The sequence below is a fragment of the Lepidochelys kempii genome, chromosome 1 (genome assembly GCF_965140265.1).
Source record: "Lepidochelys kempii isolate rLepKem1 chromosome 1, rLepKem1.hap2, whole genome shotgun sequence".
NCBI classification, from domain to species: domain Eukaryota; kingdom Metazoa; phylum Chordata; order Testudines; family Cheloniidae; genus Lepidochelys; species Lepidochelys kempii.
Genome location: NC_133256.1, coordinates 345934170 through 345947478, shown reverse-complemented (window position 1 = coordinate 345947478; position 13309 = coordinate 345934170). Strand labels below are relative to the sequence as shown.

General features: G+C 47.4%; 1 protein-coding gene across 3 annotated transcripts in view; it reads left to right on the top strand.

Annotated features, from left to right (window-relative positions):
* The first annotated feature begins 1850 nt into the window (after nucleotides 1–1850).
* The window catches only part of LOC140905480 (uncharacterized), a 59262-nt gene continuing 47803 nt past the window's right edge, over nucleotides 1851–13309 (top strand). For all 3 annotated transcript variants that reach the window (XR_012156864.1, XM_073328903.1, XM_073328902.1), the window contains exon 1: nucleotides 1851–2354. Coding sequence is in view for 2 of the 3 variants with exons in the window: in XM_073328903.1 (XP_073185004.1) it covers nucleotides 2279–2354 (76 nt within the window). In the remaining variant the exon portion in view is untranslated. The remainder of the gene's footprint in view (nucleotides 2355–13309) is intronic.

Below are 13309 nucleotides of genomic sequence, written 5' to 3'. Positions count from 1 at the left end.
CTACACTGGCTCTTTGTCGACAATAAAGGGAAGGGAAAAGACAAAAGTCTCTCGTAGGGGTGGAAGTTTTTTGTCGCCAAAACTGGGCATTTTTCGTGACAAAAGTCCCACTGTAGTGTGTACGCTCTTGCTTTTTTGTCGCCAAAAGGCAGTTTTTGGCGACAAAACTTGGTAGTGTAGACAAGGCTTTATTAGATATACACAATGAGTATTACTTCTAACAATATAGGTTTGCATTTCAAAGTTCTAGCCTATTTAGCATGAATGGCCCTAATTATTATTTGCATACCTTTCTAACATGACTTTAAAGGTGGGCTTTGGGTCATTCAGCCTGCAAGCTGTTTAACCCTTTCTAGCCATGCATCACACAAGGTGCCTTCTTTCCTGGGGGGGGGAGGTGAACTGTAATATTATCACTTTTAGGTTTTATATGTATGAAACTCTCATAGAGCCATAGAATATCAGGGTTGGAAGGGACCTCAGGAGGCCATCTAGTCTAATCCCCTGCTCAAAGCAGGGCCAATCCCCAATATTTGCCCAAGATCCCTAAATGGCCCCCTCAAGGATTGAACTCACAACCCTGGGTTTATCAGGCCAATGCTCAAACCACTGAGCTGTCTCACGCAGATGCATCTCTGAACCCTGGGTCCTCTCTGACCAAGGACAACCACTGGGACTGGGACATGGTGAAGGAGCAGAGGGGCACAGTAAAGGAGCTTCTGGTTGTAGAACTCGAGAACTTGAAGCAGAAGACACTGCCCAACGCACTCTGGGGTGGGTGTCATGCTCACAGGGTTATGATTATGAATCCTGCTTGTTGCATTTTCCCTAATTAACGTTGGATGACTTTTCTCCTTTCATTAAAAATTTCTTTGCTACACTCAGACTGTGCTTATGAGTGGGGAAGTACTGCCTCTCAGAGGTGCCAAGGGGTGGTGTGTAATTGTCCCAGGTTACTGGGTGGGGGCTGAAGCTGGTTCTGTGTTGTACTGTTGAAAAGAAACCTCTAGATATTGAACCCGGCCCTGGCTGCTGCAGGCTTCACTTGGCAGAAGGGTTACATATGCTTTAACTTTTAGTTTTGTTATGAGCTGGGTGAAACCTTTTTAGGGGCTGAGTTAAAACCTTGTTCAAATTATTGCACATATGAAGGACTCCTCCCATTGAAAATGCTTTTAATAAACAGTTAAGGGATCACACCTGAACCAAAGAATCAGCCGGTGTCTGGCTCAAGTCAGCTGACTCAGGATCCCAGAGGCTCTGTTGACAGATCATGTCCACATTGGGGGCACCATCATCGACAGGCTGCAGGGCTAAAAATCTCCATAGACATTTGGGCTTGGGGCCGAGCTCTGGGCCCCTCCCTCTTCACAGGGTCTCAACTCCCAGAGCTTGGGCTCCAGCCCTAGCCTGAACATCTACACACAGTGATTTTTCAGGGCAGAAGCCTGAATCCCCTGAGCCTGAATCAGCTGATCCACCCAGAGGGGTTTTTTATTCCCCCATAGAGTCTGCCCAGTGGGTGGAGGGTTCAACTGGGTAATTTGATGGGTGGGGGGGGGGGAGTGAGAGAACAACACCCAGAAAATAATAGTGTGACCCTAGGAAAAGCTAGCAAGAGAGCTAGGGTTGCCAGAGCCCTCCCTCTGCGCACCAGATGCTTAGATCCACGTGTCACTTTCCCCTCTAGGTTTCAGAGCAGCAGCCGTGTTAGTCTGTATTCGCAAAAAGAAAAGGAGGACTTGTGGCACCTTAGAGACTAACCCATTTATTTGAGCATGAGCTTTCGCCACAAGTCTTCCTTTTCTTCCCCTCTAGGTGCTGGAAGGAAGGTAACTTGGATTCACCCAGGTGCCGAAGGGTTGGGACCACGTGTCGCCCTATCCGGGGGGTGCCGGAGGACTGGAACCAGGGGTCACTATCCCTTGGGCTGCTGAGAGCCAAAGTGTCCCCTCCCCCCTCGCTGACAAATGCCCCTGACCCAGCTGCTGCGACTTCAATGCTGAAACCGAAAGCGAAAGGCGCCGAGTCCACTTGAATTAGTTTCCCCAAACTCTTCTGCAGACTTTTCCAGGCGCCTGGGGCGGATCCACCGAGCCGGAACTTTGCGCCCTCACTCACATGCCCCCCTTTCAGGTGCCTTTCGGGACTGAAACGTGCCCAGCCTGATCCCCTAATGAAGCTGCCTCCGTCCCGGCCCCAGCCGCCGCCGCCGGGGATCTGACCTTGCGCCCCCGTCCTGGAGAGGCTGGCGCCCTTCCCTAGCTCTTCCCATGCCATGGCCCGGCTGCTGCTCTTGCTCTGCGGCATCATCGGGCTCCTGTCCTCCGGCACCAGCTCGGCCGCGCTGCAAGGTAAGCGAGAGAGCGCAGCCTGCCAGCCGCTCCTCCTCCTCTTCCCCCGGAGCGCAGGGGCTGGGGGTCGGCAAAGGGGGCGGGGGCTGCTCCTGGCAGGGGACGAGCCCGCCCCACCAGCGCGCGGTCCTGAGCGGAGACCATCACCGCCAGCCCAGCTTGGCTGCAGATGGGGGGCTCAGGTGCGCGGTGCGCCCTAGAAGGGGAGCGCACTGGGAAGGAGCCACCTCCGTACGCTCGGGCCACGTGCGCTCTGGGGGAAGGAGGAGTCGGCGAGCCCCGGGGGCACCTGGAGCCAAGCCGTGCGCTCCTGAGCGAGCCTATGCGCGCCTCCGAAAGAGGGGGATCCCGTGCGCTGCTGTTAAGGTCCAGCTCCGAGCCTGGGGACGAGGGGAGGCCCAGGCCCTTCCTGCAGAGTTGGCGTCGCTGCTTTAGCCCCGTGTGCGGTCCTCCGGGCAGCTGCACCGGGATGGGAACCAAAGGACCAGCTCATGGCTGCACCCTGTGCACAAAAGGAACAGGGCACTGGGACTGTTCCCCTCCTTGTAGCCCCTTACCTGGGCCAGCCTCAGTTGCCAACCCATCCTTGCATTGGATCACCCCAAAAGTGTGTGTGTGTGAGGCAGGGGAGGAGATGGAGCCATCAGCCTTCCCCCCCACCCCCCAGCCAGCCTAACAGGGTCGTCTGCAAGGGGAGCCCACGCTACACCGTTCCAAAGGGTGGTACAGTGGGAACACTCCTCCTGTGCACCAGGGAGCTTTGGGAACCGTTGTCCCCTGCTGAGGCATTGTCCTCTAAAATGCCTACTGGGATAGGGCTGTCTGTTTAGGAAGACTCCTTAGTGGGGTGGAAAAGGGATCCACCAGGGGTGGCAGCAGGAGCCCTTCGTAGGAATTCTGTGGGAGCCCTTTTCCACCCCTTTAAGGAGGCTATCACCCAGGAAAGTGCTTCCCAAAGGACTGAAAATCCACAGGTTTATCTTGCATTTTTCCCCATGCCGTGCATTCGGATATGGGTGCTGATGTGGGGGCCTTGGGGAATTCTGGGTACCTGACGTTGAACCAGTGACCAGTGTATTGTAACATATATTTGTGCTGTAGGTGACATACTGATATGACCTCGTGCATGCCCTATATGCAACTTGCAGGCTTGGGGCTATGGTCTGTTCAGACTTCAGGCAGCCCTATGGCCAGCTAGGGTATTTGCTGCTCTGAATCAGATTCTAGTTTCTTTTTCTGTTGTTGACTCTGTTACTGTAAAGATGTACGTCTGATGGCGCTTGCCAAGAGCAACGTTCCGGAGCTGCTGGTGCTCCTGGACACAGCAGAACTGATGTTGCCCACGGAGCTCTGTTCCACATCAGATTTAGCACCCGTGTTTGTGCACATCCACATCTCAATCTGTTGACTTCTACTTGTACCCCTCAAACTTACCTCAGCTGTTCTGTGTGACTACCTGTCGGGACATTTTATTTATTGGTGTGTTTTTTTTTAACTTAATTTTCATAAAGAAACCAACAACAAAATTCATAGAAGTAAATTATGTATTGCTTGAATATGTTACCCAACATAGCACATTTATACATAGATACATAGATATTAAGGTCAGAAGGGACCATTATGATCATCTAGTCAGACCTCCTGCACAATGCAGGCCACAGAATCTCACCCACCCACTCTTGCAATAAACCTCTCACCTTTGTCTGAGCTTATTGAAGTCCTCAAATAATTTCACAGGATATCTAATACAAGTATGCAGTTATACAACTTTACAACGTCTTAACTGCATATCCTTCGCTTTCAGACTTTGTGACACTCTGCCAGCTTCTGTTGATGCCATCAGCTGTTTTAACCTTTGTACTATACCTAACAAAGATCTTTCACTTGGAAGCTGATTCCCATGGTTAAATGTGCAACCAGCTTTTTGGTGGACTGTAAATTAGGGGCGTTTGCTGTAATTAGGTGAGTACTGCCTCTCACTGTATGAAACCTGGCTTGAAATCAGAGCCACCGGGCACTGCACACATTGCAGAATTTCTAGGATTTGATGGGAGAAGAGAATCCTCTTTCTGGAATACATTTAGGAGCCCCCTGTAATCAATTTCCCACCCAAAAGGAGATGAGTTGGATGAAACTTTGAATAAGGGGTGTCAGACTGCGGTTGGCCCTGTGTGAGTGCGCAAAGGGGAGAGGGATGCAAGGAGTCTTTACTTCCCTCCATGTCCTTGTGCCCCTGCACAGAGCCAACCATAGTATGAGTGGGCAGCACTGGACTGGGTGAAGTTAGAGCAGCTAGTCTCCTCCAAGCAGAGGGAGAGGGAAAGTGTGTGTCATCCATCCTGGTGCAGAGCTGAGCTCACATGGCGTTGGGCAAAAGGGTGGCAGGACTGTCGCTGCAACGTGACTCCTGCTCATTTCCTTTAGCCTTGTTAATCTCCTTGTATGATGCGCTACCAGAAGGATAGTCAGCTGCTCAGGTGATGAGGACAGTATATGAACCTCTGTAGATCCGAATAGAATAGATCCAAGGAGAACAGTGGGTGCAGCTTTCTCACGCTGATATTTAGTTACTGGAGTGGGGAGAGGAGGGAAAAATTCAGGGAGCAAAGAGTGGAGGAAATAGGGCGTTTTGCTGAAAGACACAGACAGCTGGCTGTGAATAAATGTTTCAAACTGTTATCATGGGGGATGGAGGAAGCATAAGTAAGCTGAAACCAAGTTGGGCCCACTTGCCAAAAGGAAATATTTGCACATTCCTCCTCCATACTCCACCACGCCCCACCCCCCAGAAGTGATTTTAAACACTTTTGTTACTCATTTGTAATTAAAACATACTTTGGAAACTTAAGGGCCTCAAATGCAGCACTCACTTACACCTGGGCAAGGCCATTGGCATAAATTCATTCATTTCTTTCCATTTATAAAAGACAACTGCTTGGACTCTAGGCACTTAAACCACAATTTAAAATGATCAAAGATAAACATCCAGAATAGACTGCCTTTACTGCCAGAGCCTCTGTACAATAATCATATAAACAGCCCTCGACACTCAAACAAATGTCCCACAACAAATCCTGAATCTTGGCCGGGGGTTAGACTAGATGGCCCTAGCGGTCGCTTCTAACCTTATGGATCTATGATTCTAGCAGGCTGCATAAAAGTTCTTAATCCACCTTGCCCAGAAAATCCTGGGGAAAACAAGATCAACCTTTCAAGCATGTCCTGGAGCTCAGAATAACTAGGAAATGTCAGACCAAAGAGAAAAGCAAATGCTATAGCTGAGGAACTTTCCTGGAGAAGTTCTCAAGTGTCTCCTTCAAAGGTGACTTGCAAGGGATTAAAAATTGTGTTTGTGCTATTTTGCTTATGTATAAAAATGGCCTGTAAAGTATTTTTTCCTCCCTTATTGCTTTTTTAACCTTAAAAATACCAGAAATATTAAGTCTGGTCATCCCTGGTTTTGACAGAGGACTGGTTGGGAGCCACAAAGATATGTATTGAATGCTTTTTCAGCCCTTAATGGAAGGGGCGAGGGTTCTGCATCATTAACAAACCAGCTTTTCTCCCAAGTGTTTTAGTGAAATAAGTATTAACATAACCAAAGAGCTTTACATAGTGTAAATAAAAACCTTGTCCCCCTCTCAATTAATCAGATTTAACTTAAGCAGACAGTATCTCTGCTGTCAGAAATCTATGAGTTCTTCAGTTGTCCAGAGTAGACCAGCTCTGAATTTCTAGTATATATATATATATAAAACCACAGGGGAAAAACACCACCTAAAACCCTTAACTGCCCACTTCTCTCCTGCCACACACATGTTGCTCAGACCATATTTATATATCAAAAAGGATCAAAGACCCCCTTGATTTTTCCCCTTTGTTGGTCATCTTTAAACTGGGGGTGCTGTTAGGTCTAGCTGCCACCGGCAGATCATTGGCAGTTTGCCAAACGTATAAATACAAGCTGTATGAGAGAAACCAGTGACAGGTGACGGTCTCTGTGACTGAACAATGCAATAGAATGCTAGCAGCAGTACAGGCTTCCCCTATGTTGCCCTAGCAACATGCCTCTGTCCTGACTGCAGTGGACCAAGTATGGCATGAGAATAGTCCAGGCTTCAGGCATATTCAGTCACTGTCCCATTCTGCTGAGATTGCTCACGAGCATGCAGAGTTGTGGTGAGACTGTGGATTCCTTGTGGAATTTAGGAACTGATTCAAATCTCAACTTGCACTCATGTTACACCAGTGTAACTGCATTGACTTCAGTGGTTTTACACTTGTGAAGCATGGCTAGAAGAGGTTAAACATCCTGCAAAATAAATAACCTTCAAAAGACATGTGGGGAGATAATATTGTGTTTTTGTGTATTTACATATGTATGAGTAGGGTGGACAATGTAATCAACAAGCCCTGTCTATGCTGTATTCTGATAATTCAGAGGTCAAAAGAAGATCCTAGCATTTAAATGAATTGTAAACAAGGGATATCTCAGTATTCATCTGTCTTTGAAATGTAGTGTGAATGGTGGAGGAACAAGCAAATGGCCTTATGTTAATTCTATAGCTAAGTACCGGTGATGGACCTCTTTAAAAGTCATCCTAATTACCTTTTGAACTCCATCTTGTCAAAGGACATGCAATTGTATAAAAGATCCTTGGGTCCGGATTCTGTCATCTCTGATCAGCTTACGCTTCATCGGAAAAACTTGAGTTGCAAAGACTGAGGTCCCAGTTATGCTGGTATGCCCTGAATGTGATATTTGGACATTGGACTATAACCTATGAACTGTTTCTGAAAGAACTCTTTGCAACTACAAAGCTCACCATCTATGCTGTGAATCTGAACTTCAGTGAATTGAACTCCTTTCTGTCTGTATATTGATCTTTTAACCATACTCTCTCTTTTTTGTTTTTTAATAAATTTTAGTGTAGTTAATAAGAATTGGCTGTAGCGTGTATTTGGGTAAGATCTGGAATATTCATTAACCTGGGAGGTAACGTGTCCGATCCTTTGGGATTGGTAGAACCTTTTCTTTTATATGATGAGATAAGATTTTCAGAAATTTTCATCATATTTGACGTGGGTACCTAGATGGAGGCCTGAGGCTGGATCACTTTAAGGGAACTGTGTTGTTTGGACTTCTGAGTAATCAGTAAAGTAATAAAGAAGCTGTTTTATACTGGCATGGTGAATCTAAGTATTGGAATATCCACCAGCTTTATGGGCATTGTCTGCCCCATTCTTTGCAGTTCACCCTGAGTGACCACAGCTGGCTCCCCACTGGGACCCCGGTCACAAAACTACTGTGAGATCAGAATCAGGCCCCAGGGATTTCACAGCTGTAAACACAGTTATTTAAACAGAGTCTGGTTAATTTCTGTAATTTCTATCAAAATGCCTTTGACAGTAGTTGAGCTTGTGTTATTTAGCTAGAGCATCAGCCTCTAGGACTCAGGAGACCTGTGTTCTAGTCTTAACTCTTCCACTGGCCTGCTGGGTGACCTTAGGCAAATTACTTCATTGCTCTGTGCCTCAGTTTCCCCACCTGTAAATTGGCGATAATGATACTGACCTCCTTTGTAAAATGCTGTGAGATCTACTGATGAAAAGCACTAGATAAGAGCTAGGTGGTGTTGTTATTGCTTTCCTTTCAGTCCAGGATGAATCAATATGTATGAAGCACACGTAGGTGTTATATAGCATTGTGGGTGTAAGGTTGTCCTGTACTTTCAGCCTGACAGACACATCATGAGGTCTAGGAGATCTAGAGAAAACTTTCCGGAGTCCTTAACTACTTTGATCATAAATTCTCCCAACACAGATGTTCAAATGGTATGTTCTAGTGTCAATTAATAAATAATACTACTTAGCACTTTTCATGTATAGGTTTCAATGTGCTTGACCGAGGAAGGCCAGTATCATTAGCACCATTTTACATGTGGGGAAACTGAGGCACAGAGAAGGTAACGTAACTTGCCCATGGTTTGTAAGAGACTAGGGCACAGGCAGTCTGGCCTAGCAGCCGCAGCTGGGCTGATGGCCACAAGTCAAGGATGGCCACAAGGCAGTAGTCAGCAAGCTGGGATCAACAGGAAAGAGTCAGAATCAGAGATAGTTATCAGGCTGGAATCGGGTTGGGGCCAGAGACTGGAGATCAGAAAGCAAGGTGCGGCCTGGCATCACAGCTAGCCAGAAGTCTGCATGTTACCCAGACAACTTCCTACACCACCCTCAGGGTTAAATACTGACCATTGGCCAATCAGAAGCCACAGGGTGCTGTTGCTCTGGCCTGTTTGAGTGATATGGCCCGGGGCGCCTAATTCCTCAGTGCTCCTTGGCTAGCATTCTATGTGATCTGGTGGCAACAAAGGCACCTCAGTTGTTCCAGGCTCTGTGGACCTGGGTTCTAGTCCTATGAATCCTTACATGGTTGCTGAGAAAAGTACTGAAAACTGACCCCCCAGCCAAGTGCTACATCTATTGAACAACACTCCTTTCTCTGTATACTGTATCGTTTATGTGCAGCATACAAAGAAATTGCTACACAAAATGCAGACGTCTTGATCAGCTACTGCCTCCTTTTTCTCCCCACCTGAACCTGATATCCAACTTACGATGCCCTTGAAAGATCACTGTGAGAAAGGACTAAAACCAAAGTATATTTGTACCATAAGAATCTAAGTGTGTGTGAGGAAAACATCTGGAGGTGTTGTGTATAAATATTTTCAAGTTGATCGAAACGCCATATCACTGAGAAAGAGTTAATGCACCAGTGGGTTGATGGGAAATCTCAGGTGACTGCCAATGAGGCATCTGTGTTCTTAGCTCATTGTTATTTAAGCACTGAGATATAGTGGGCTTTGTCAACAATAATACACAAGAGAGGTTGTGATTATGACATCATAGTCATGGCTCTTTCATACTCTGTTGGAAATGTTAAAGGCTTGTACAGCCTGTTGATCACCCATATACATCTTTGACAATTAATTCCAATTTAAATGAAGATGAACATATAGGTTGCAGTCTTTGTGATTCTGGAGTTTACAGGAGAGACTGGAAGCTACACCAAGATCAGGACCCTATTCTGCCACATGTTGCACATATGAGTGAGTCACTGTTCTGAAGTTATTACTCTAAAGTAAACAAGACATAATTATTATCTCTTCTCTACAGACTGAATTAAGGCCCTTCTTCAGGAAAGCAGTTAAGCATGGGCTTAATTTTAAACCCATGCTTAAATCCCATTAAAGTTAAGTATATTCCTGATCAGGCCAGGGAGATTAAGTAACAAAAGGAATCGATGGTAGAGGCAGAAACGGAACTGAGGCCTGCTCTACACTAAAAATTTAGGTCATGAAAAATTCACACTCCAGAGCAACATAGTTAAACTGACCTAATCCCTACAGTAGACCGCGCTAGGTCAATGAAAGAATTCTTCTGTTAACCTAGCTACTGCTTCTCAGGGAGGTGGATTACCTACACCAACGGGAGACCCCATCTGGTCAGCTCAAGTAATGTCGCTGTAGCATTTTGAGTGTAGACAAGCCCATAGGCACCGAACTGCTGTTTGGGCCAGTTGTCCTGCACTGCTAGGACAATGCTTATGTTCAGAGCATCGCCAGGGACTTCTGTATAACCTAGGCTTACAGAGAGGCAGTGGCATTATTGATTTAAGGCAACAACGAAATGGATCTACTGCTCTCTATGAAGTGACTGTGCAGAAGCTACCATAAGCCCATCCGTGTGACCTGCGCTGCCCATCCCTGGGATCTATCATGGGCATCGGAATGCACTAGTAGGGGGGAAAGGGAAGCGGGAGCACAGGCAGGGGACCAGAGAGTGTTTCCAGCAGCGGAGGGGAATGGCTTAGTGAGACTTGCTCCGGAAAAGCTGCTGGGAACCATCCCAACTTCAGACTAGTCTCAGCAGCAGTCGGACTTGTAAGTCCCTGAAAATTGACAGTTTTCTACAGATTAAACTTGTTTGTACCCATTGGTGTGTGCCTATGCATTACAGGCACTGACGTTTTCCCCCCCATGGGTGCTCCGCCCAAGGCCCTACCACCACTCCACGTCTTTCCCCGAGGCCCCGCCCTTGCTTCGCCTACTCCTGCTGCTACTCTGCTCTTGAAGCCCCGCCCTGACTCCGCCTGTTCCCACTCCCGTTCTGCCCCCTCTTCTGAGACCCCACTGCTCCTTCCTCTCAGCCCGCCCCCAGGCTCCTCCCACCAGCCACCGCACACCTGGTTGGCGGTCAGCTGTGGCTGGTGGGTGCTAAGTACCCGCTGTCTTTTTTCCATGGGTGTTTGAGCCCTAGAGCTCCCACGGATTTGGCACCTGTGCTAAGCAGCATCCATGGAAAGTGAGAGAGAGGGACTTGGTCCTCAATGACACAGAAAGTGCGGTATTTTTAACACGGAGATAGCAAACGTGTTCTAGTTATCTTGCTGTTAAATCCTGAGGGGAGACAAGGCACTTACAATGTTTCCCATGCTGTCACCAGCCATCATCAGCACTATGCCCCCTGCCCTGGGTTGACCTGATTGTAAAACCACAGTGCCTTGTCTTCACAATGGTTTTACACGCATGATCTCCTAAGAACAACAACCCTCCTTTTTATCTGGCAGTTAAAACACAGGTAGAGATGTAGGGCTAACCTGCCAAAAATAGTTCCGTTGCACTATGCACCTGGGAGAACATTAACTGCCTGGCATGCCAGGTTGTGTCTAATAGAAGAGCACTAGGGACACCAGCTTCATGCCTGTCCTTGTCAGATAGTGGAAAGCATTCCAGGGAATCAGAGTTCACAAGCTTTTAGCCATGGCAGGGTGCATGTTTCACTCAACTTATCGAATATTAAACAAACCCCTCAGAGCCCTAATGCTCACTTAGGCTGTGGTTTGTTTTTGGGGGGGGGGTTGGGCTTTGAAAAGACACTTGGGCTTAATTAGTGTAATTTATTGAACATCAATAGAGCGCTCAGCACTTCACAAATATCTAGAGACAGTCTCTGCCCTAAGGTGTTTAGGATCTACTGCAGGCACAAGACTAAACACTTTAGACACAAATAGGTTTCCTGCCACACTGTGGGAGCGAATGGTTGGAGAGAGCATTGCTGGCATATGTTAACAGAAAGGACTTATTATACAGTAGCAGCTGCTGGAAACCCAAGGTAGGCAGAGAGGGATGGGATGGGGGCCAAAGCAAATGACTTTCCAGCCTGAAACTTAGCTGCGAATAAAACATTTGGGCCAACTCCGGCTGTTGTCGTGGATGTTCAGACTTGTTCAAAGTGGCCAACGTTTTACATTGCATACTGTGTGGGAACATTCAACCACAAGTGATGAGACCCAGTGTAGGACCAATTGGATGAAAGTCAATGGTGTGTGTCTTGTGTTATGCAGGATCAGACTAAATTATCATAATGGTCCTCTAATGGGGGGGAACTCATTGCTGGGGTGCCCCCTTGAGCCAAGACACAGCATTGCAGGCATTCCCCCCTAGTTATCAGTGTCTCTCATAGGGCTGCAGCCTCCATTACTCCCACTCTGGAGTTCTGTCTCCATGTGTAGCTTCTTCCCTAGTCCACTACTAAGGAGAGCCCCTAACAGCCTCTCCCACAGCCTCCTGACTCCAGAGTCTTCCCCTGCATTGATTCAGGCCTGTCTTCATGGAGCCCTATCCTCCTCCTCAACTGGGCCTGATACTGAATTGAGCCTAACCCCACCACTGCTACCCCCACCCCAGGTTAACCTTTCATTTGCCAGCGTAGGGCATATGCCTCATCACAGCTCCCTTCTGGCTTTAAAGTCTATGAACTGAGTGTCTAAATCAGGGACTGGAAGTCTGGATTAGGGTTGCCAACCCTCCATGATTGGCTTGGAGCCTCCAGGAATTAAAGTTTACTCTTTAATTAAAGAGTATGTCATGTGATGAAATCTCCAGGAGTACAGCCAACATAAATTGGCAACCCTAGTCAGACTCCTAGGTTCTTCTTCAAGTATTTGTCCATGTGGATCCCACTCATAGTGCACAGGCATCCTACAGGCAGGAGCTGATAATGTTTTCACCAGCATTATCTGTAGGGGCTGTGTGCGTTCCCCACCTGCCCTCCTCCTCCCCTTCCCAAGGGTGTAAAGAGAGGAGCGATCCCAGATGCTCCTCAGTTCCCTCTTTCCACCACTGGCAGCAAGTTGGAACAACCTCAGTGTCCCCACAGTTGCTCAAGGTAGGCTTGCTACATAGTGTTTACCATTGTGACTGTACTTATTTTATTGTTGCTGGTTATAGTTTACTCATTTAGGCTGGTGGAAAAAAGTATCTATAGTTTTCTATTAGAGTTAGATTAGAGTTACTGGTATCGGGGTTATCAGCCTCATGGTCAAACCTAGGTCGCCCAACATGAGACCCGGCAATTCCCTTGACTGACAGACACAATCAGTGTTCCTTTTGTTTCAGGGAGATCCCTATCCCCACAACGTGTGCAACTAATCGGTTATGCCCAAAACACACCCAAAACTCAAGGGAGGCCCATCTGAGACTTTTTGGGATGGAAAAGTCTGTGAGGGAAGTGTCTGATTTGGGAGTGATCCAGAGAGAAGAGGTGCCTGCCCCTTCCTTAAAACCTCATGCTTCTAGTTCTCCATCTACAAGAGACATTGCTCTGGGCTCTTGGGGATTGAAGAGAGCTCATGCTTCATCCAAGAGCTCAAAGACTGTATCTCAGAAGCCCTCGGAGCAGTGAGGCACCCCTGTTGTTTGTGGAAGACAGAAGCACAGCTGCTTCTCAGCGCCAGTCCACACCTCTGGTACTGAGTAAGAAAAAGCCATAGATCACTATAGACTCGACTAGTTCTGCATCGGGGAAGTCGGTATATGATATGTCATCGAACTCAGCACCAATCCTCACCAAGCAAAAATCGTTCCCTTGGAGCAACTATTGACACTGAGGAT